Source organism: Ranitomeya imitator, chromosome 1 (genome assembly GCF_032444005.1).
Source record: "Ranitomeya imitator isolate aRanImi1 chromosome 1, aRanImi1.pri, whole genome shotgun sequence".
Classification (NCBI taxonomy): Eukaryota; Metazoa; Chordata; class Amphibia; order Anura; family Dendrobatidae; genus Ranitomeya; species Ranitomeya imitator.
The window spans coordinates 1,206,938,907-1,206,961,453 of record NC_091282.1 but is presented as its reverse complement, the minus strand read 5'-3'; the positions used below and the strand labels follow the sequence as shown (position 1 = coordinate 1,206,961,453).

The 22,547-nt window shown below is 38.6% G+C and overlaps 1 protein-coding gene across 2 annotated transcripts in view; it reads right to left on the bottom strand.

Annotated features, from left to right (window-relative positions):
* Positions 1-921: 921 nt before the first annotated feature.
* The window catches only part of SMYD1 (SET and MYND domain containing 1), a 64,998-nt gene continuing 43,372 nt past the window's right edge, over positions 922-22,547 (bottom strand). Inside the window, exons 5-10 of one of the 2 annotated variants that reach the window (XM_069744940.1) lie at positions 17,737-17,775; positions 13,378-13,570; positions 9,873-9,965; positions 9,375-9,538; positions 9,109-9,277; positions 922-1,294 (exon numbers count right to left, since the gene is read on the bottom strand). In XM_069744940.1, the coding sequence (XP_069601041.1) occupies positions 1,136-1,294; positions 9,109-9,277; positions 9,375-9,538; positions 9,873-9,965; positions 13,378-13,570; positions 17,737-17,775 (817 nt within the window). In that variant the 3' untranslated portion in view covers positions 922-1,135. The remainder of the gene's footprint in view (positions 1,295-9,108; positions 9,278-9,374; positions 9,539-9,872; positions 9,966-13,377; positions 13,571-17,736; positions 17,776-22,547) is intronic. The other variant, XM_069744941.1, reaches the window with a different exon arrangement.

Genomic DNA, 22,547 nt, shown 5'->3' with positions numbered 1-22,547 from the left:
GCTCCGTTCGGACCTCGATTTTCGTTTCATCAGTGATGTTGAGATCAGTATTTGATCAATTTTTTTCATGCAAGAAAAAAAAAATGTCTCCTCCTTCTCCTATATAGCAGACTCTGACATGGCTGGCATCTGAGTGCAGTCTGATTTTTCCCAGACTCATAGACTTCTGTACACTGATGATTTCGACACACTCGGATGAATATCTGACATGTCGCCGTGATTCTGGAAAAAAAAAATCTACATTTGAACAGCTCCATAAACTGCACTGGGTACGAGTGATATCCGCGAAAAACATAGATTAATCTCGCACGTGAAAAACGGACGCCTCAATGAGCCCGTAAAGGGAATTGTCACAAATACAGACCTCAGAAAATGAGAGCATGAGCAGAAAATGGCCGAAGAGAACCATAACCATAACCACATATTACTTTTATATAAAAAAATTGGGTTATTTTTTATCACCTGCCATTGTTCCCATTGTTTCTGTATTAATGTATCATCACTCTCCAACAAGGACAACCAAGTGACCGGCACTGAGCCACGCTGACAACCGATGGTCCATGACATAGACCCGTAGAAGCGCCGTAGCGCGAAACGGCCGTCGTCCGGTCTCTGCTCACTCCCGCTCCCTAACACTCTCCTGCCGATGCCGCGTTATGTCCTGTAAAGCTGTTATCGCTGAATAAAGGACACACTTGTTTCATGAAGATCGTGGGTGAGTGCTGCATTCTTTTCCTGCTTATGAAATGGTATTAATGTATCACACTGATATCTTTATTATTAGAGGACTGTTACACTGACAGGTTTTTGATAAAACTCTTTTAAATACTCTATTTTTGAGCAGACCCCGGTGAACCGCCTGCCCCTAGGCAAATGCCTACATTGCCTCCATGGTAGGTGGAGCAAATCCTCCTCAGACAATAAATTCAATCACAGTCTTTATTGAGAGATGGGAACGTGACTTCATCCCTTACAGACATTGGTTTCAGATATCACTAAACACTTCAAGCAGATCAGGCCCGTATATTAATCCTCTCATTGTAATAGGTTCTTCAAGGATCTGCACCGTGGACTGGATCTGTTGAGGTCTAACCGGAGAATGCAGGGATCAAATGACTGGAGGGATCGTCACCATCTATGGTTTCTTATGGAAGATGTTTGATGGGATCTCATTACTTGGTTCTTCCATAACTTGAAATGGTTTGTTGGAGAGAGCGGCTTCTCTCATCTTGTAATACACAAATTCGTTCTCCTGGAACATCCTCAGCTCCATCTCTGTCTGCCCTCGCATGGCCTACACAAAGAGACGATACAGATGATACCACTCCCAATAATTCATGGGCAAACACTGGAATATTCTCATAAATAACAAGCAAAGCAATGTTTTCTATCAATGAAAAGGAAATGACTGTCAGAGAACGTTCTGGTAGGGTCAGGTATTGTCAATATATCCCGGCCTGTAGCTGTAACCGAAACCACTCATACTCACCAAAAATATAATTCATATAATATATGTCGATTACAGCCCCACACTCTAGCTACAGCAATATACATACTACGGTATAACACTGTCCCTGTGTACAAGAATATAACTACTAGAATACTGCCCCTATGTACAAGAATATAACTACTATTATACTGCTCCTATGTACAAGAATATAACTACTATAATACTGCCCCCTATGTACAAGAATATAACTACTATAATACTGCCCCTATGTACAACAATATAACTACTATAATGCTGCCCCTATGTACAACAATATAACTACTATAATACTGCTCCTATGTACAAGAATATAACTACTATAATACTGCCCCTATACACAAGAATATAACTACTATAATACTGCTCCTATGTACAAGAATATAACTACTATAATACTGCTCCTATGTACAAGAATATAACTAATATAATACTGCCCCTATGCACAAGAATATAACTACTATAATATTGCCCCTATGTACAAGAATATAACTACTATAATACTGCCCCTATGTACAACAATATAACTACTATAATACTGCTCCTATGTACAAGAATATAACTACTATAATACTGCCCCTATACACAAGAATATAACTACTATAATATTGCCCCTATGTACAAGAATATAACTACTATAATACTGCCCCTATACACAAGAATATAACTACTATAATATTGCCCCTATGTACAAGAATATAACTACTATAATACTGCCCCTATACACAAGAATATAACTACTATAATACTGCCCCTATGTACAAGAATATAACTACTATAATATTGCCCCTATGTACAACAATATAACTACTATAATACTGCTCCTATGTACAAGAATATAACTACTATAATACTGCCCCTATACACAAGAATATAACTACTATAATACTGCCCCTATGTACAAGAATATAACTACTATAATATTGCCCCTATGTACAAGAATATAACTACTATTATACTGCTCCTATGTACAAGAATATAACTACTATAATACTGCCCCCTATGTACAAGAATATAACTACTATAATACTGCCCCTATGTACAACAATATAACTACTATAATACTGCCCCTATGTACAACAATATAACTACTATAATACTGCTCCTATGTACAAGAATATAACTACTATAATACTGCCCCTATACACAAGAATATAACTACTATAATACTGCTCCTATGTACAAGAATATAACTACTATAATACTGCTCCTATGTACAAGAATATAACTAATATAATACTGCCCCTATGCACAAGAATATAACTACTATAATATTGCCCCTATGTACAAAAATATAACTACTATAATACTACCCCTATGTACAACAATATAACTACTATAATACTGCTCCTATGTACAAGAATATAACTACTATAATACTGCCCCTATACACAAGAATATAACTACTATAATACTGCCCCTATGTACAACAATATAACTACTATAATACTGCTCCTATGTACAAGAATATAACTACTATAATACTGCCCCTATGTACAAGAATATAACTACTATAATACTGCCCCTATGTACAACAATATAACTACTATAATACTGCTCCTATGTACAAGAATATAACTACTATAATACTGCCCCTATACACAAGAATATAACTACTATAATACTGCCCCCTATGTACAAGAATATAACTACTATAATACTGCCCCTATGTACAACAATATAACTACTATAATACTGCTCCTATGTACAAGAATATAACTACTATAATACTGCCCCTATACACAAGAATATAACTACTATAATACTGCCCCTATGTACAAGAATATAACTACTATAATACTGCCCCTATGTACAACAATATAACTACTATAATACTGCTCCTATGTACAAGAATATAACTACTATAATACTGCCCCTATGTACAACAATATAACTACTATAATACTGCTCCTATGTACAAGAATATAACTACTATAATACTGCCCCTATACACAAGAATATAACTACTATAATACTGCCCCTATGTACAAGAATATAACTACTATAATACTGCCCCTATGTACAACAATATAACTACTATAATACTGCTCCTATGTACAAGAATATAACTACTATAATACTGCCCCTATACACAAGAATATAACTACTATAATACTGCCCCCTATGTACAAGAATATAACTACTATAATACTGCTCCTATGTACAAGAATATAACTACTATAATATTGCCCCTATGTACAAGAATATAACTACTATAATACTGCCCCTATGTACAAGAATATAACTACTATAATACTGCCCCTATGTACAAGAATATAACTACTATAATACTGCCCCTATGTACAAGAATATAACTACTATAATACTGCCCCTATCTACAAGAATATAACTACTATAATATTGCCCCTATGTAAAGAATATAACTGCTATAATATTTCCCCTATGTACAAGAATATAACTACTATAATACTGCCCATATGTACAAGAATATAACTACTATAATATTGCCCCTATGTACAAGAATATAACTACTATAATATTGCCCCATGTACAAGAATATAACTACTATAATACTGCCCCTATGAACAAGAATATAACTACTATAATACTGCCCCTATGTACAAGAATATAACTACTATAATAGTGCCCCTATGTACAAGAATATAACTACTATAATACTGCCCCTATGTACAAGAATATAACTACTATAATATTGCCCCTATGTACAAGAATATAACTACTATAATACTGCTCCTATGTACAAGAGTATAACTACTATAATACTGCCCCCTATGTACAAGAATATAACTACTATAATACTGCCCCTATTGTTGTGAATTCCGCTCTTGGGCTCCCTCCGGTGGTTGTAAGTGGCACTTTTGTGAGTTTTGCTCTTGGGCTCCCTCTTGTGGTTTCTAGTGGTATGGCTGCTCCTTGGAGTTAGCTGTCATCAGCTGCCTCCACTTATCGTCTCTTCTGCTCGGCTATTTAAGTCTGGCTCTATCTTCAGCCAGTGTCACTTGTAAATGGTTCCTGGTTGGATTCACATCTCTTTGGATTTCCCTGTTATCCTGACCAGTTCAGCAAAGCTAAGTTTTTGCTTGCTCTTTTCTGTCCATAGATTGTGGACTTATCCATTCTGTGCTTTCTATGTTTGTCCAGCTTATCAGTGTGAATTAATTCTGTCTTGCTGGAAGCTCTGGGAAGCAGATTTACCCTCCACACCTTTAGTCAGGTGTGGAGATTTTTTGTAAACTCTGCGTGGATTTTTGTAGTGTTTTATACTGACCGCACAGTATTCCATCCTGTCCTATCTATTTAGTTAGTTAGACTGGCCTCCTGTGCTCATCCTGTTTTCATTCTGTGTATGTCTTTTCCCTCTCCACTCACAGTCATTATTTGTGGGGGGCTAATCTATCCTTTGGGGATTTTCTCTGAGGCAAGGTAGCATTCCTGCTTCTATCTTTAGGGGTAGTTAGCTCTTAGGCTGTGACGAGATGCCTAGGGAGAGTTAGGAGCATTCCACAGCTACTTCTAGTGTTGTGTTGAGCTTAGGGACTGCGGTCAGTACAGTTACCACTTCCTTCAGAGCTCGTTCCATGTTGCTTCTAGACCACCGTATCATAACACCCTATGTACAAAAATATACCTACTATAATACTGCCCCTATGTACAAGAATATAACTACTATAATATTGCCCCTATGTACAAGAATATAACTACTATAATACTGCCCCATGTACAAGAATATAACTACTATAATACTGCCTCCTTTGTACAAGAATATAACTACTATAATACTGCTGCTATGTACAAGAATATAACTACTATAATACTGCCCCATGTACAAGAATATAACTACTATAATACTGCCCCCTATGTACAAGAATATAACTACTATAATACTGCCCCTATGTACAACAATATAACTACTATAATGCTGCCCCTATGTACAACAATATAACTACTATAATACTGCTCCTATGTACAAGAATATAACTACTATAATACTGCCCCTATACACAAGAATATAACTACTATAATACTGCTCCTATGTACAAGAATATAACTACTATAATACTGCTCCTATGTACAAGAATATAACTAATATAATACTGCCCCTATGCACAAGAATATAACTACTATAATATTGCCCCTATGTACAAGAATATAACTACTATAATACTGCCCCTATGTACAACAATATAACTACTATAATACTGCTCCTATGTACAAGAATATAACTACTATAATACTGCCCCTATACACAAGAATATAACTACTATAATATTGCCCCTATGTACAAGAATATAACTACTATAATACTGCCCCTATACACAAGAATATAACTACTATAATATTGCCCCTATGTACAAGAATATAACTACTATAATACTGCCCCTATACACAAGAATATAACTACTATAATACTGCCCCTATGTACAAGAATATAACTACTATAATATTGCCCCTATGTACAACAATATAACTACTATAATACTGCTCCTATGTACAAGAATATAACTACTATAATACTGCCCCTATACACAAGAATATAACTACTATAATACTGCCCCTATGTACAAGAATATAACTACTATAATATTGCCCCTATGTACAAGAATATAACTACTATTATACTGCTCCTATGTACAAGAATATAACTACTATAATACTGCCCCCTATGTACAAGAATATAACTACTATAATACTGCCCCTATGTACAACAATATAACTACTATAATACTGCCCCTATGTACAACAATATAACTACTATAATACTGCTCCTATGTACAAGAATATAACTACTATAATACTGCCCCTATACACAAGAATATAACTACTATAATACTGCTCCTATGTACAAGAATATAACTACTATAATACTGCTCCTATGTACAAGAATATAACTAATATAATACTGCCCCTATGCACAAGAATATAACTACTATAATATTGCCCCTATGTACAAAAATATAACTACTATAATACTACCCCTATGTACAACAATATAACTACTATAATACTGCTCCTATGTACAAGAATATAACTACTATAATACTGCCCCTATACACAAGAATATAACTACTATAATACTGCCCCTATGTACAACAATATAACTACTATAATACTGCTCCTATGTACAAGAATATAACTACTATAATACTGCCCCTATGTACAAGAATATAACTACTATAATACTGCCCCTATGTACAACAATATAACTACTATAATACTGCTCCTATGTACAAGAATATAACTACTATAATACTGCCCCTATACACAAGAATATAACTACTATAATACTGCCCCCTATGTACAAGAATATAACTACTATAATACTGCCCCTATGTACAACAATATAACTACTATAATACTGCTCCTATGTACAAGAATATAACTACTATAATACTGCCCCTATACACAAGAATATAACTACTATAATACTGCCCCTATGTACAAGAATATAACTACTATAATACTGCCCCTATGTACAACAATATAACTACTATAATACTGCTCCTATGTACAAGAATATAACTACTATAATACTGCCCCTATGTACAACAATATAACTACTATAATACTGCTCCTATGTACAAGAATATAACTACTATAATACTGCCCCTATACACAAGAATATAACTACTATAATACTGCCCCTATGTACAAGAATATAACTACTATAATACTGCCCCTATGTACAACAATATAACTACTATAATACTGCTCCTATGTACAAGAATATAACTACTATAATACTGCCCCTATACACAAGAATATAACTACTATAATACTGCCCCCTATGTACAAGAATATAACTACTATAATACTGCTCCTATGTACAAGAATATAACTACTATAATATTGCCCCTATGTACAAGAATATAACTACTATAATACTGCCCCTATGTACAAGAATATAACTACTATAATACTGCCCCTATGTACAAGAATATAACTACTATAATACTGCCCCTATGTACAAGAATATAACTACTATAATACTGCCCCTATCTACAAGAATATAACTACTATAATATTGCCCCTATGTAAAGAATATAACTGCTATAATATTTCCCCTATGTACAAGAATATAACTACTATAATACTGCCCATATGTACAAGAATATAACTACTATAATATTGCCCCTATGTACAAGAATATAACTACTATAATATTGCCCCATGTACAAGAATATAACTACTATAATACTGCCCCTATGAACAAGAATATAACTACTATAATACTGCCCCTATGTACAAGAATATAACTACTATAATAGTGCCCCTATGTACAAGAATATAACTACTATAATACTGCCCCTATGTACAAGAATATAACTACTATAATATTGCCCCTATGTACAAGAATATAACTACTATAATACTGCTCCTATGTACAAGAGTATAACTACTATAATACTGCCCCCTATGTACAAGAATATAACTACTATAATACTGCCCCTATTGTTGTGAATTCCGCTCTTGGGCTCCCTCCGGTGGTTGTAAGTGGCACTTTTGTGAGTTTTGCTCTTGGGCTCCCTCTTGTGGTTTCTAGTGGTATGGCTGCTCCTTGGAGTTAGCTGTCATCAGCTGCCTCCACTTATCGTCTCTTCTGCTCGGCTATTTAAGTCTGGCTCTATCTTCAGCCAGTGTCACTTGTAAATGGTTCCTGGTTGGATTCACATCTCTTTGGATTTCCCTGTTATCCTGACCAGTTCAGCAAAGCTAAGTTTTTGCTTGCTCTTTTCTGTCCATAGATTGTGGACTTATCCATTCTGTGCTTTCTATGTTTGTCCAGCTTATCAGTGTGAATTAATTCTGTCTTGCTGGAAGCTCTGGGAAGCAGATTTACCCTCCACACCTTTAGTCAGGTGTGGAGATTTTTTGTAAACTCTGCGTGGATTTTTGTAGTGTTTTATACTGACCGCACAGTATTCCATCCTGTCCTATCTATTTAGTTAGTTAGACTGGCCTCCTGTGCTCATCCTGTTTTCATTCTGTGTATGTCTTTTCCCTCTCCACTCACAGTCATTATTTGTGGGGGGCTAATCTATCCTTTGGGGATTTTCTCTGAGGCAAGGTAGCATTCCTGCTTCTATCTTTAGGGGTAGTTAGCTCTTAGGCTGTGACGAGATGCCTAGGGAGAGTTAGGAGCATTCCACAGCTACTTCTAGTGTTGTGTTGAGCTTAGGGACTGCGGTCAGTACAGTTACCACTTCCTTCAGAGCTCGTTCCATGTTGCTTCTAGACCACCGTATCATAACACCCTATGTACAAAAATATACCTACTATAATACTGCCCCTATGTACAAGAATATAACTACTATAATATTGCCCCTATGTACAAGAATATAACTACTATAATACTGCCCCATGTACAAGAATATAACTACTATAATACTGCCTCCTTTGTACAAGAATATAACTACTATAATACTGCTGCTATGTACAAGAATATAACTACTATAATACTGCCCCTATGTACAAGAATATAGCTGCTATAATACTGCTGCTATGTACAAGAATATAAGTACTATACTCTTAATCATACACTACTGCTAATAGATTTTCACAATTTCTAAAAGCTACTAATGAACTGTTTCTGCAATCTATATTCTGAATATAAAGTGCATTGATGGATATCATGGACTCACCTCTAGATCTTTGGTAATGGGGTGAGTGGGTCCATGAGTTATTAGAAGGATAGCAAAAGCCTTGCAGATCATCCCGTGGCCAACTTCAATGAGTCCGGCATGCCAGTGTGTGACTCCAGCCCTCATTATTGACATCCCTAGCTGGGCATTGTTTGGATGGTATATTTTCCTGTTGGTAATAAATAGATAGTTAATTAAAACAACTCTCCGCGTTGTTATAATTGTCAGTCACCCATTTACACGTATCTTCAGCTTTAACTACTTACAAGTAACCGTCTACCATTTTCTTTGCGTTCTCGGCAGCTTCCTCAAACATTTGGAGGTAGGACAGCACCTCCGAGACTATGCTCAGGATCTGGAGCATATAGATATTGGTGTCTGCCAAGACTGGTTCCTGCCTCTTAAGACATTCACGGCAAAGTTTCACCACCTGTCACCGAATTGCGAAAAGGGATTTTAGGAAAAATTGCGACCAAGTCTCATGAAACAAACTAAGAAGGACATTCCACATAGTGAGTGTTTATTTGCTGAGGGTGTGGGTCGATCATTGGGACCTCCCTATTTCCAATAGTGCCATAGACTTCGTAGAGTGGATGGAATTGGATCTCCGGTTTTGGAGATCATCGATAGCTCAGTTGGTCTGCCTTCCACCAATTTCGCATGTATCACCTACTCAGTAGATAGGTAATAAAAAGGGTTTTATCCCTTTGAGGTGGCCATAGAGAAGAAGACCAGATGCACGGCTGTTGGCCCTAACTACACACCTCGTGGTAAGATCCTTCCGCCCGAGCTTTGTCTATTTTCTCCAGGGTATTCTTCGAGAATTGGACGACCTCTTTCACCACATTTTCTGCAGGCTGCATCAACAAATGAGATAAGTGATCTTGTATATTGAAAAATTCCCCAAATGGGTAACATTTTACAGAAAGAACTCAACTTCCTGATAAAAATTCCCACAAATTATGAATCCCCATGTTCAATACACAAAGTGGACAACGAAAAATGTGTCTACCCAATAGATGGTGACTGTGTAGGAAGATACAACCCCAAGCCCTGTATCGTTGGGAATACTCACAAGGTAGTTTACGGAACGGACCCCACTCCCTATACCATGATAAAGTTGACAATGGCTGCTTTTTTCCAAAACCAGTGACTCATCTACCACAGCTTAGTGTGAAATTGCATCTTAGCAATATCCACTGCGGTGAGGCTGAGCTTTGATACCAGACACAACCCGTGGACTAGGGGAAACATGATTAAAAAGAAAGGAGCCATTTTTCTAGATAACCCCTCTAAGTGGAGGCAGAATATGATTCCCCTAGGTCCCCGTACAAGACTTACCACCATCCTCTTACCAATCTCACGCATTGACTACATTATGCTAACAACATTACTACTATCATTTGCTTACATGAAGGCATACATTGCCCCAAAGCAAAGACAAAAAAAATAAGCTATATACAGTAGGTACGGAAAGTATTTAGACCACTTTACATTTTTCACTCTTTGTTTCTTTTCAGCCATTTGGTAAATTTAAAAAAGAAGTTCTTTTTTTTCTCATTAATGTACACTCTGCACTCTGCACCCCATTTTGACTGAAAAACACCTGAAATGTAGTCATTTTTGCAAATTTATAACAAAAAAAAAGAAAAACTGAAATATCCCATGGTCATAAGTCTTCAGCCCCTTTGCTCAGTATTGAGGAGAAGCACCCTTTTGAGCTAGTACAGCCATGAGTCTTCTTAGGAATGATGCAACAAGTTTTTCACCCGTTGGATTTGGGGATCCTCTGCCATTCTTCCTTTCAGATCTTCTCCAGTTCCATCAGGTTGGATGGTGAACGTTGGTGGACGCCATTTTCAGGTCTCTCCAGAGATGCTCAGTTGGATTTAGGTCAGGGCTCTGGCTGGGCCGGTCAAGAGTGGTCACAGAGTTGTTCTGAAGCCACTCCTTTGTTATTTTGGCTGTGTGCTTAGGGTCTTTGTCTTGTTGGAAGGTGAACCTTCGGCCAAGTCAGAGGTCCAGAGCACTCTGGAAGAGGTTTTCATCCAGGATATCTCGGTACTTGGCCACATTCATGTTTCCTTCAATGACAACCAGTCGCCCTGTCCCTGCAGCTGAAAAACACCCCCATAGCATGATGCTGCCACCACCGTGTTTCACTGTTGGGATTGTATTGGGCAGGTGATGAGCAGTGCCTATTTTTCTCCACACATACCGCTTAGAATTATCACCAAAAAGGTCTATCTTCGTCTCATCAGACCAGAGAATCTTATTCCTCATAGTCTGGGAGTCCTTCATGTGTTTTTTAGCAAACTCTATGCGGCTTTCATATCTCTTGCACTGAGGAGAGGCTTCCGTTTGGCCACTCTGCTATAAAGGCCTGACTGGTGACTGGTGGAGGGCTGCAGTGATAGTTGACTTTGTGGAACTTTCTCCCATCTCCCTACTGCATCTCTGGAGCTCAGCCACAGTGATCTTGGGGTTCTTCTTTACCTCTCCCACCAAGGTTCTTCTCCCACGATTGCTCAGTTTGGCTGGATGTCCAGCTCTAGGAAGGCTTCTGGTGGTCCCAAACTTCTTCCATTTAAGGAATATGAAGGCCACTGTGCTGTTAGGAACCTTGAATGCTACAGAAATTCTTTTGTAACCTTGGCCAGATCTTTGCCTTGCCACAATTCTGTCTCTGAGCTCCAAGGCCAGTTCCTTTGACCTCATGATTCTCATTTGGTCTGACATGCACTGTGAGCAGTGAGGTCTTATATAGACAGGTGTGTATCTTTCCTGATCAAGTCCTATGAGTTTAATTAAGCACAGCTGGAGTCCAGTGAAGAATTAGAACCATCTCAAGGAGGATCACAAGAAAATGGACAGTATGTGACTTAAATATGAGTGTCTGAGCAAAGGGTATGAATACTTATGACCATGAGATATTTCAGTTTTTCTTCTTTATTACATTTGCAAAAATTACTACATTTCTATTTTTTTTCAGTCAAAATGGGGTGCAGATTTTACTTTAATGAGAAATAAATGAACTTTTTTGAATTTACTAAATGGCTGCAGTGAAAGTGAGTGAAAAATTTAAAGGGGTCTGAATACTTTCTGTACTCACTGTATATATTGCTTAATTTTTTGTAAATTGAAAAATACTAATATAACTACTACTCAAGTGATGCACATGAAGGACTTGTGCCTCATTAGCAGATATAAAGTTACTTCCCTTTCAGAAACCGCTTGACACCAACAGATTTATAACCAACTAGGTCTTAATCCAATTTTCTAGACTCAAATTTTTACAGTTTGATCCATTCGTCTGATTTGCAGGTAGAGAACTTAAAAGACTTTTTCAAACTTTTTGGCGAACTGGTCTATGCCATTGATTTTTGGATAAATTGTTTGATGATGTTGTAGCATTTGTGCCAACCAAATGCCTGAACAAGTCCTCACTACTCATTAAATGGGGATGAGATCAACCTCTACTGGGCTCCACCTTTCCAGCCGGTAGTGGTTTTAAGGGCTGCATATATGGTCAGTACAACCGTTATCCTAGGAACAATATTTATAATTTATGTATATGATCAATGATTTATGTATGATTGTTAGGATGCCACCTATCACAACAACAGGGGTCTGGTATTCCCTTGTGAATGCAGCTGTAGAGCGAATGCAAGACCACCACTCCAATAGCCAGTGACTAGAGCAGTGTTTCTCAACTCAAGTCCTCAAGACCACCAACAGGTCAAGTTTTCAGGATATTCGTAGTATTGCACAAGTGGTAATTTCATCACCTGCTCAAGCATTAATTTAATCACCTACGCAATACTAAGGAAATCCTGAAAACATGACCTGTTGGTGGGTCTTGAGGACTGGAGTTGAGAAACACTGGACTAGAGGGTGGTCACACATTTGCTTTATTTCTCTCAGAGACAAGGTATTTGTTCTTGTGTGCACTACCGTTCCCATACATTCATAAAAGCTAATGGTGTGGTGGGCACTGTATCATCTTGAACTTCATTCTCGGAATCAGAGTGGGTCCCAGCAGTTGGACCTTTCACAGACCTTCACAGATCACACATTTTTCACCCATCCTATGGACAGATAATAAATATTTTTTATGGAATAACCTCTTTAACCACTGTCCTCTTATGTGGCAGAACAAAAATTTAGGTCAATGTTGGCACCAGGAGTGATGGCATGTTCTGTTCTTACACCACTGTCTGGAAGCCTCATTACATTTTAATGTTGCCAAAAATACAAATGCTTCCTTACCTTATCATCGCCATCTTTGATCGCCAATAGCAGGTCATCCTTGGTCCCTTTTGTGCAGTGTTCACACGTGCAGTCAAAATAATATTGTTTCTTCAACTGTTTTCTTCTCTCTTCGCTGAGATTGAGGAAGTCCACGTAGGAGACGCTAAGCTCCTCTCCTTTGTTAATCTTTCCAAGGGCACGAAGCTCAATTCTGTCATTGAGAAGACAGAAAAACAATTAGTATTTCCATATAAGAGGTTCTTTGGAGACTCCAGTGCAGGCCAGGTAATGTTGAACACTCCACCTGTCCGGTCCTTGACCTTTTCACAGCTGTCAGAGTGCTGAAGGTTCTCTGGCCAAGCACTTGGTTTCTCTGAGTTAAGTGGATGAATATTAGTTTGATGCTTTGATACTCATGCATCATCAATGTGACCAAACTGTCATCACCATCATCATCACCTCCATGTCATTGCATACGTTAGAACTTCTATGAAACTTATATTTTCTTTTAACGTTTTCAGAATGTAAGGTTTTTCAAAAAATACAAAAATGAACCATGCTCGAAAAGAATGGGAAATGGATAAAGATATTTTCGTTCTTATGCAATTTCAGAACAGGTTGGATAAACTAAGGGTTAGCCAAAAGAAAAGTAGCGTGAGAGAATTAGTACTCCTTTTACAAAAAGTTCCATTGTAATTATATATTTATTAATAATTATTATTTTGTTATTGACGTTATTATTATTCAGTTAATTGTCCGTTTGGTCATATGTTCCTTCAATACAATAGATTTATAACAGGCAAAATTTGCCACATGTAAATATTTTGTGAAAGTCTACTTTTAACCTCCAAATTGGTATTTCTATATTTATTTTGAGTGTAATCTGGACAGCACTTTTCGAAAGAGATTCCTTTGGCAGCATTGACGCCCATACACTTTAGATAGCCTTCTGACAGGAATCCTAACTCTCCAACAACCGCAAACAGGGTAAAATAAGGCTCAGGCATGTTAAATTTCAACATAACCAATGTTTTGTTCCCACAAACGAAAAGTCACCACCAGAGCTGACTGGTAGTGGTTCATTACCCTCTCCCCATTGATAACAAATGCACTCTGGGCCAAGTCGAGCATATGGTCTATAGCCATTGGATGATAGTCAGTCCAACTTATCGATTTCTGCAGCACCAGATGACCCTTTGATATGTATGACTGACTGCATCCCAACTCTCCCCAGAAATATTATGGGAGAAGAAGGATCAGACTGCTGGAATTTCAACGATCGATCCTTTTCCATTCAAGGGAGATAAGCAACTTACTCCTCTCTCACATTTGAAAACACATGAACACTGGGTCCAGTTGCGCGTACCTATGTATGGGGAAGGTGGTAGATAGCTGTCTGAAGAATGAACGTTCGGCCAACAGTTGTCTCGTGTATGGCCAGCTTAAATCCTGTTCCTACTTCGAAGCAGTGTATACCGTTTTCTATTTCATGGTTTGGATGTGTTGACTACTTTAATGATCCCACGGCAGGGATTCATAAGCAAGCTGCAATCAGTTTGACCACTCTTCTGTAAAAGGGAATTCTGATCCAGGGTAATAAATGCCAATCTCTAGCAATGAAAAAATTGGTGCATGGGACTCACCTATACTGGGAGTTGGAGATAGCACTCTTAACCAGACCTTAATAACTGGAAAGTATTCGGCTCCATGGAACTTTTCAACCTTTCCCCCATATCATGCTTCAAACATAAAGATACCAAATGTAAATTTTTGGTGAAGAATCAACAACAAGTGGAACACAATTGTGAAGTTGAGCGAAATTTCTTGGTTATTTAAAATTTTTGTGGAAATTCAAAAACTGAAAAGTGGGGCGTGCAATATTATTCGGCCCCTTTAATTTCAGTGCAGCAAACTCACTCCAGAAGTTCATTGTGGATCTCTGAATGATCCAATGTTGTCCTAAATGCCTAATGATGATAAATATAATCCACCTGTGTGTACTCAAGTCTCTGTATAAATGCACCTGCTCTGTGATAGTCTCAGGGTTCTGTTTGAAGCACAGAGAGCATCATGAAGACCAAGGAACACAACAGGCAGGTCCGTGATACTGTTGTGGAGAAGTTTAAAGTTGGATTTGGTTACAAAATGATTTCCAAAACTTTAAACATCCCAAGGAGCACTGTGCAAGCGATCATATTGAAATGGAAGGAGTAACATACCACTGCAAATCTACCAAGACCCGGCCGTCCCTCTAAACTTTCATCTCAAACAAGGAGAAGACTGATCAGAGATGCAGCCAAGAGGCCCATCATCACTCTGGATGAACTGCAAAGATCTACAGCTGAGGTGGGACAGTCTGTCCATAGGACAACAATCAGTCGCACACTGCACAAATCTGGCCTTTATGGAAGAGTGGCAAGAAGAAAGCCATTTCTCAAAGATATCCATAAAAAGTGTTGCTTTAAGTTTGCAACAAGCCACCTGGGAGACACACCAAACGTGTGGAAGAAGGTGCTCTTGTCAGATGAAACCAAAATCAAACATTTTGGCCACAATGCCAAATGATATGTTTGGCATAAAGGCAACACAGCTCATCACCCTGAACACACCATCCCCACTGTCAAACATGGTGGTGGCAGCATCCTGGTTTGGACCTGCTTTTCTTCAGCAGGGACAGAGAAGATGGTTAAAATTGACGGGAAGATGGATGGAGCCAAATACAGGACCAGTCTTGAAGAAAACCTGTTGGAGTCTGCAAAAGACCTGAGACTAGGACGGAGATTTGCCTTCCAACAAGACAATGATCCCAAACATAAAGCAAAATCTACAATGGAATGGTTCACAAATAAACGTATCCAGGTGTTAGAATGGCCAAGTCAGAGTCCAGACCTCAATCCAATCGAGAATCTGTGGAAAGAGCTGAAAACTGCTGTTCACAAACGATCTCCATCAAACCTCACTGAGCTCGAGCTGTTTGCCAAGGAAGAATGGGCAAGAATTTCAGTCTCTCGATGTACAAAACTGATAGAGACGTACCCAAAGCGACTTGCAGACTAATCGCAGCAAAAGGTGGCGCAACAAAGTATTAAGTTACAGGGGCCGAATAATATTGCACGCCCCACTTTTCAGTTTTTGAATTTCCACAAAAATTTAAAATAACAAATAAATTTCGTTCAACTTTACAATTGTGTTCCACTTGTTGATTCTTCACCAAAAATTTACATTTGGTATCTTTATGTTTGAGGCATGATATGTGGGGAAAAAATTGAAAAGTTCCAGGGAGTCGAATACTTTCGCAAGGCACTGTAAATCGACTTGTTCCTTTGTTGTGCAGTAGTTTGCGCTTCAGGGCTGATGATCCTGTTAAAGTTGAAAACAGGAAGTAGCAGCTATTGTCAGCCATTTTGAAGTGAAGGAACACTTCCTTTTAGTCACTCAGCCATCCGTCTGCAGTTAAGTATAAAGAGGCTTCTTTAGTTTCCAACTCATGGCTTTTGTCCACGGAGAACAGTGCTTTTTTTACGTAGTACTGATGAGAAAAGAGACCTATCCATCACGTTAAACTGAGATCAAGTTCAACCCAAATTGAACATCTCATTTCCTTACAAGATGATCAAAGCCCATATACACATAAGATAGTTGTAAAGTCTTCTCAAAATCGTCAGATTTATAAGACTTTGTGACCCCAATTATTATTACATATTAAAGGAAATGCACTTCTATACTGTTGGAGGAACTCAGAGGAGTTACAGAGAAGCTTCTCCTCAAGGAAGACCAGCCCTCAAGAAGAAAACATTTTAATGCAATTTTGGGTGGTCTTCCCAAAGACGACATTCTACGAACAATATAATCTCCTGCCATCTAAATCAACAAATTGAAAATTTCTCTAGTCGATAGGCTACTTTTTGGCTAATTTTGGCCACAAGTTGGTCTTGTCTACCTTCATCAATCAAAAATTTAGACAGAAATATCTGCTAAATTGGGTATCATTAGGTAGGTGGAAGAAAATTGTGACTTTTAGTATTTTTTATTTTTGTTAGAAATTATTAGTTTTTCAGAATCACGTTATTAATAAGTTGTCTAATGTTGACTTCCAATCTCCAAAGACAATACTCCAATGCTCCATGCTTTCAGAGAATCACATAGGACGTCATTGTGCACCAAGTATTCATTGAGGCAGGAGGTGGAATACACAGAATGGGGGTTGGGATTAGAATGGGGTGGTCAGTATTAATGGAGGTCTATGTGGAGGTATGTGGAGGAAGGAAATGGTAGCATTGGAGAAGATATGGGAATGGAGACGTTGTGTGGGTTATTGATTTCACAAGAAGGGAAGGAGTGAAGGATTTCACATTGATGCTTGTGACACCGACCCACCTCATCTGTGTATGATACATTGATTTAACAGCCTCATGACTGAAAAACAAAACAAGAGTCTACAATGGGTAAAAAAATTTCCATCCGAAGGGTGGGAGATTCTGGGTCACAATATACATGGCGGTTATGCAGCAATTTCCAATTTAGGCACAAAGTGAGTAAAATTATATTATGTTCTTTCCATCCATTATTGCACTATTTTATATTACATCTGATTTAACAAATCATTAAGATTTTGATACATAGCCTGTAACATTTCAATATTAACCGCCCCAAAGTCAATGCATTAAAACCATTGCACGCCATATTTATGCATTACCTTAATAATACGTTCAGTAGGGTTCAGAGGAAGTCACAGCGGTGCCGAGCTTATTTATTGATAGATTATCCAGGACTTGGACCGACGATCAGTTGGGGAAGTGAAATTGGAAATTGTCTTTTCTATACTCAGTTATTGGAAGAGCATTTGTATAGATTGGTTGTATGGCAGTACATAAGAAAACTAAGAAAAAAGTATCTCATTGGCTTTTTAAAGGCCACCAGGAACAGAAGAAAGTAGTAGGACCGGCCAACCATCTAATATATATGTTGGACATCAAGACTCTCCACCGACAGATGATATTGAGTAAGAGAAGGATTGGGTTGTTGGCATTTCCACGCTTTTTGTTTTCCTGTGAGATAAGTCACCGGCAGAAGAGTCTGGCAGCAGCTTCCTCCTTTCTCCCAGTTGAAAATGCATCGACGTTCGGCCGATCTGTGGGCAAATATGTATAAAGGAGTGTGGAGAGATAGCGGTTGACAGTTCTCTCGTGTGTATGGCCAGCGTAAGAGATTATGTAATGAGCATGCGCAGGTGTGCAACAGTTACTTTGCAAGGAGAGGGAGGAGCGAGGAGGAGCTGAGCGATCATCTAATTTTTGGTTAATTCATGGCTACACTTCATTCACATTCAGAGCTGCATTCAAAATTATGCTAGATGCCTCATAGGATCGGTAAGCACTTTTCTTAGGCCACGTGCCAATGTCTGTGCTTCACACACGTGTTCTATCTGTTGTTCACTAATCGTGAGAAAAGAGAGAATAGCGCTTAAATGGTTGTTCTGAATGTAACACTGATTTAATACTAAATCGCTTTCCTAATACACTTACTTCTGATTAGAAGTAACGAGCCGGCAAGAGAGTGTGCTGTCAGTGTGCATTGTAAGAAGAGAATCTGAGGAGCAGGGAAAACAGAGACCAGCTCATCCCTGAAAGTAATGTTGGTTTTGGTGGTGGTGCTGGTCTTTACTTTTTCTGCTCCCATGGTTCTCTCTTTTCAATGCGCAATGACAGTGCACTCTCATGCTGGCTCCTTACTTAGCATCAAGGGAGCGCACTGTCACTGTGCATTTAAAAGAATATTGCACAGTGACAAGATCCTACTGAGCATATGTTGGAATTGACAAAAGGCAAATGCTCAGTAGAGAACAGACTAGCCTACCACCTGAAACGGACATCACTGATGATGAGTTGTTTCAGGGTGAGGGCAGAGTCTGCGGTAATGACTCCTGAGGACATCTCATTTGAGTATCGCAATTTTTAATTGGCACCTTGTCCCAAAATTAGAGTTTTTAAAGCTGTTTGCAGATTGAATTCTTGTATTGAAGGAGCAAAAGGGATACAATGCGTTTCGGGGATGAACTGCCTCCATCATCAGGTACATAACACTATATTGGATTTAGCATTTTGTATGTAAAATATCCTTTTAATCATCCAGTATTAATAATTGCAGTGCACAATAAATTTTTAATGTTCTACTGATTACATCATGTGACTGTACTTATACCTTATTAAGCCTTGCTATAATGTGCGGTCCTGGACCACACCATCTTGACTTGTGACCTTGCCAAGGGGATAATTTCAAATAACTATAAATATCTTGTGAGATTTTATTGTTTTTTTTATACAGTGGGGAAAAAAAGTATTTAGTCAGTCAGCAATAGTGCAAGTTCCACCACTTAAAAAGATGAGAGGCGTCTGTAATTTACATCATAGGTAGACCTCAACTATGGGAGACAAACTGAGAAAAAAAAATCCAGAAAATCACATTGTCTGTTTTTTTAACATTTTATTTGCATATTATGGTGGAAAATAAGTATTTGGTCAGAAACAAAATTTCATCTCAATACTTTGTAATATATCCTTTGTTGGCAATGACAGAGGTCAAACGTTTTCTGTAAGTCTTCACAAGGTTGCCACACACTGTTGTTGGTATGTTGGCCCATTCCTCCATGCAGATCTCCTCTAGAGCAGTGATGTTTTTGGCTTTTCGCTTGGCAACACGGACTTTCTACTCCCTCCAAAGGTTTTCTATAGGGTTGAGATCTGGAGACTGGCTAGGCCACTCCAGGACCTTGAAATGCTTCTTACGAAGCCACTCCTTCGTTGCCCTGGCGGTGTGCTTTGGATCATTGTCATGTTGAAAGACCCAGCCACGTTTCATCTTCAATGCCCTTGCTGATGGAAGGAGGTTTGCACTCAAAATCTCACGATACATGGCCCCATTCATTCTTTCATGTACCTGGATCAGTCGTCCTGGCCCCTTTGCAGAGAAACAGCCCCAAAGCATGATGTTTCCACCACCATGCTTTACAGTAGGTATGGTGTTTGATGGATGCAACTCAGTATTCTTTTTCCTCCCAACACGACAAGTTGTGTTTCTACCAAACAGTTCCAGTTTGGTTTCATCAGACCATAGGACATTCTCCCCAAACTCCTCTGGATCATCCAAATGCTCTCTAGCAAACTTCAGACGGGCCCGGACATGTACTGGCTTAAGCAGTGGGACACGTCTGGCACTGCAGGATCTGAGTCCATGGTGGCGTAGTGTGTTACTTATGGTAGGCCTTGTTACATTGGTCACAGCTCTCTGCAGTTCATTCACTAGGTCCCCCCGCGTGGTTCTGGGATTTTTGCTCACCGTTCTTGTGATCATTCTGACCCCACGGGGTGGGATTTTGCGTGGAGCCCCAGATCGAGGGAGATTATCAGTGGTCTTGTATGTCTTCCATTTTCTAATTATTGCTCCCACTGTTGATTTCTTCACTCCAAGCTGGTTGGCTATTGCAGATTCAGTCTTCCCAGCCTGGTGCAGGGCTACAATTTTGTTTCTGGTGTCCTTTGACAGCTCTTTGGTCTTCACCATAGTGGAGTTTGGAGTCAGACTGTTTGAGGGTGTGCACAGGTGTCTTTTTATACTGATAACAAGTTTAAACAGGTGCCATTACTACAGGTAATGAGTGGAGGAAAGAGGAGACTCTTAAAGAAGAAGTTACAGGTCTGTGAGAGCCAGAAATCTTGATTGTTTGTTTCTGACCAAATACTTATTTTCCACCATAATATGCAAATAATATGTTAAAAAAACAGACAATGTGATTTTCTGGATTTTTTTTTCTCAGTTTGTCTCCCATAGTTGAGGTCTACCTATGATGTAAATTACAGACGCCTCTCATCTTGTTAAGTGGTGGAACTTGCACTATTGCTGACTGACTAAATACTTTTTTGCCCCACTGTATATATCTGATGAAGGGGGAGCTTCAATCTCGAAACGCGTTGTATCACTTTGGCACCTTCAATAAGAGAATTCAATCCACAGGGAGCTTCGGAAACTCTATTTATGGGACATTTTCTCTCTTATTCCTCATTGTATTGCTTTTTACAAAGAGAGCATACATCCATTTTAGTTTCCCATGTCTGTTTTTTTGTGGATCGAAAAATAGCATCGGGGACATGTCCAAGTAAATAACAAACAGCACACGGATGCCACTTGTTTCTCACTGACTATTAAGAGAAGCTTGGAAACCTCCATCAGTTTTTCTTCTCATACCAGAAAAGCGGATGACATATGGATCGTAGAAAAGGACACGTAAGGACCACAAACAGATGAAAATCAGATTCACCACATAGATGAAAAATGGTCCTTGCGAACTGTTCTGTTGCCTATCTCTGAATAAACTTCAACCTCAGCTTAAAGAAAAATTTTCTACAGAGTCTTCCTGGTTCTTCCAGCTCTCAGTAAGGACTTTCTTATGAAAATCATATTCAACACATGGATAAAAAATGGTCTTTTTTTTGAAAACGGGAAAATAAAACGTTAAGTGAATTCAGCCCAAAGATTACAGCAGATCGATGGTGTTCCAACAAGGGGGAGACTGAAGAAGGACCCTTCTGCCAAGTAGGTTTTGTACAAAGTGTTGAACCCCTTTGATTATCAAGAGGTAGAACAGGAAGCCCCTGGGCGCAATACCTTGGCCCTGTTAACTTATGTATCAAAAGACTTTGAGGTCTCCTCGTGGTCCATAGCCTGAGTTTGAAAGCCATTCCCTGGACTTAGAAGGGCTTCTTTCTTCAGGAGCACACTACTGCTCCCCTGCCTCTCAGCTTCCTGGGGAAGTGGTAAGTAGGGTGGTGGGCGTCTGATGATTAATAGTTTGAGCCGGCAAAATGGCTATGCCGTGGCCCAAACTGTTCACTCTCCAATGCAGTTTAGCCTCTGGAACTCAAGGAGTACTAAATCCAGCTAGATCAAGTAACAGTTGTGAGCTGTAAAGCTAAGAGGTTGTGAGCTGTAAAGCTAAGAGTTTGTAAGTCCTGCCCTCCTTGCCTAGGAGACTGTCCACCACTGATAGACTGCAGAGGTGGCCAGCAGCTAGGCAATGAGCAGTAAACTATAGAATTAATAAAAACTCCCATAATAAAAGAATAGCCAAAGAAATAAAAAAAAAAATAAAAAAAAAGAATGAAAAGATGTTTAAAAACTGAGGTACGATGTAG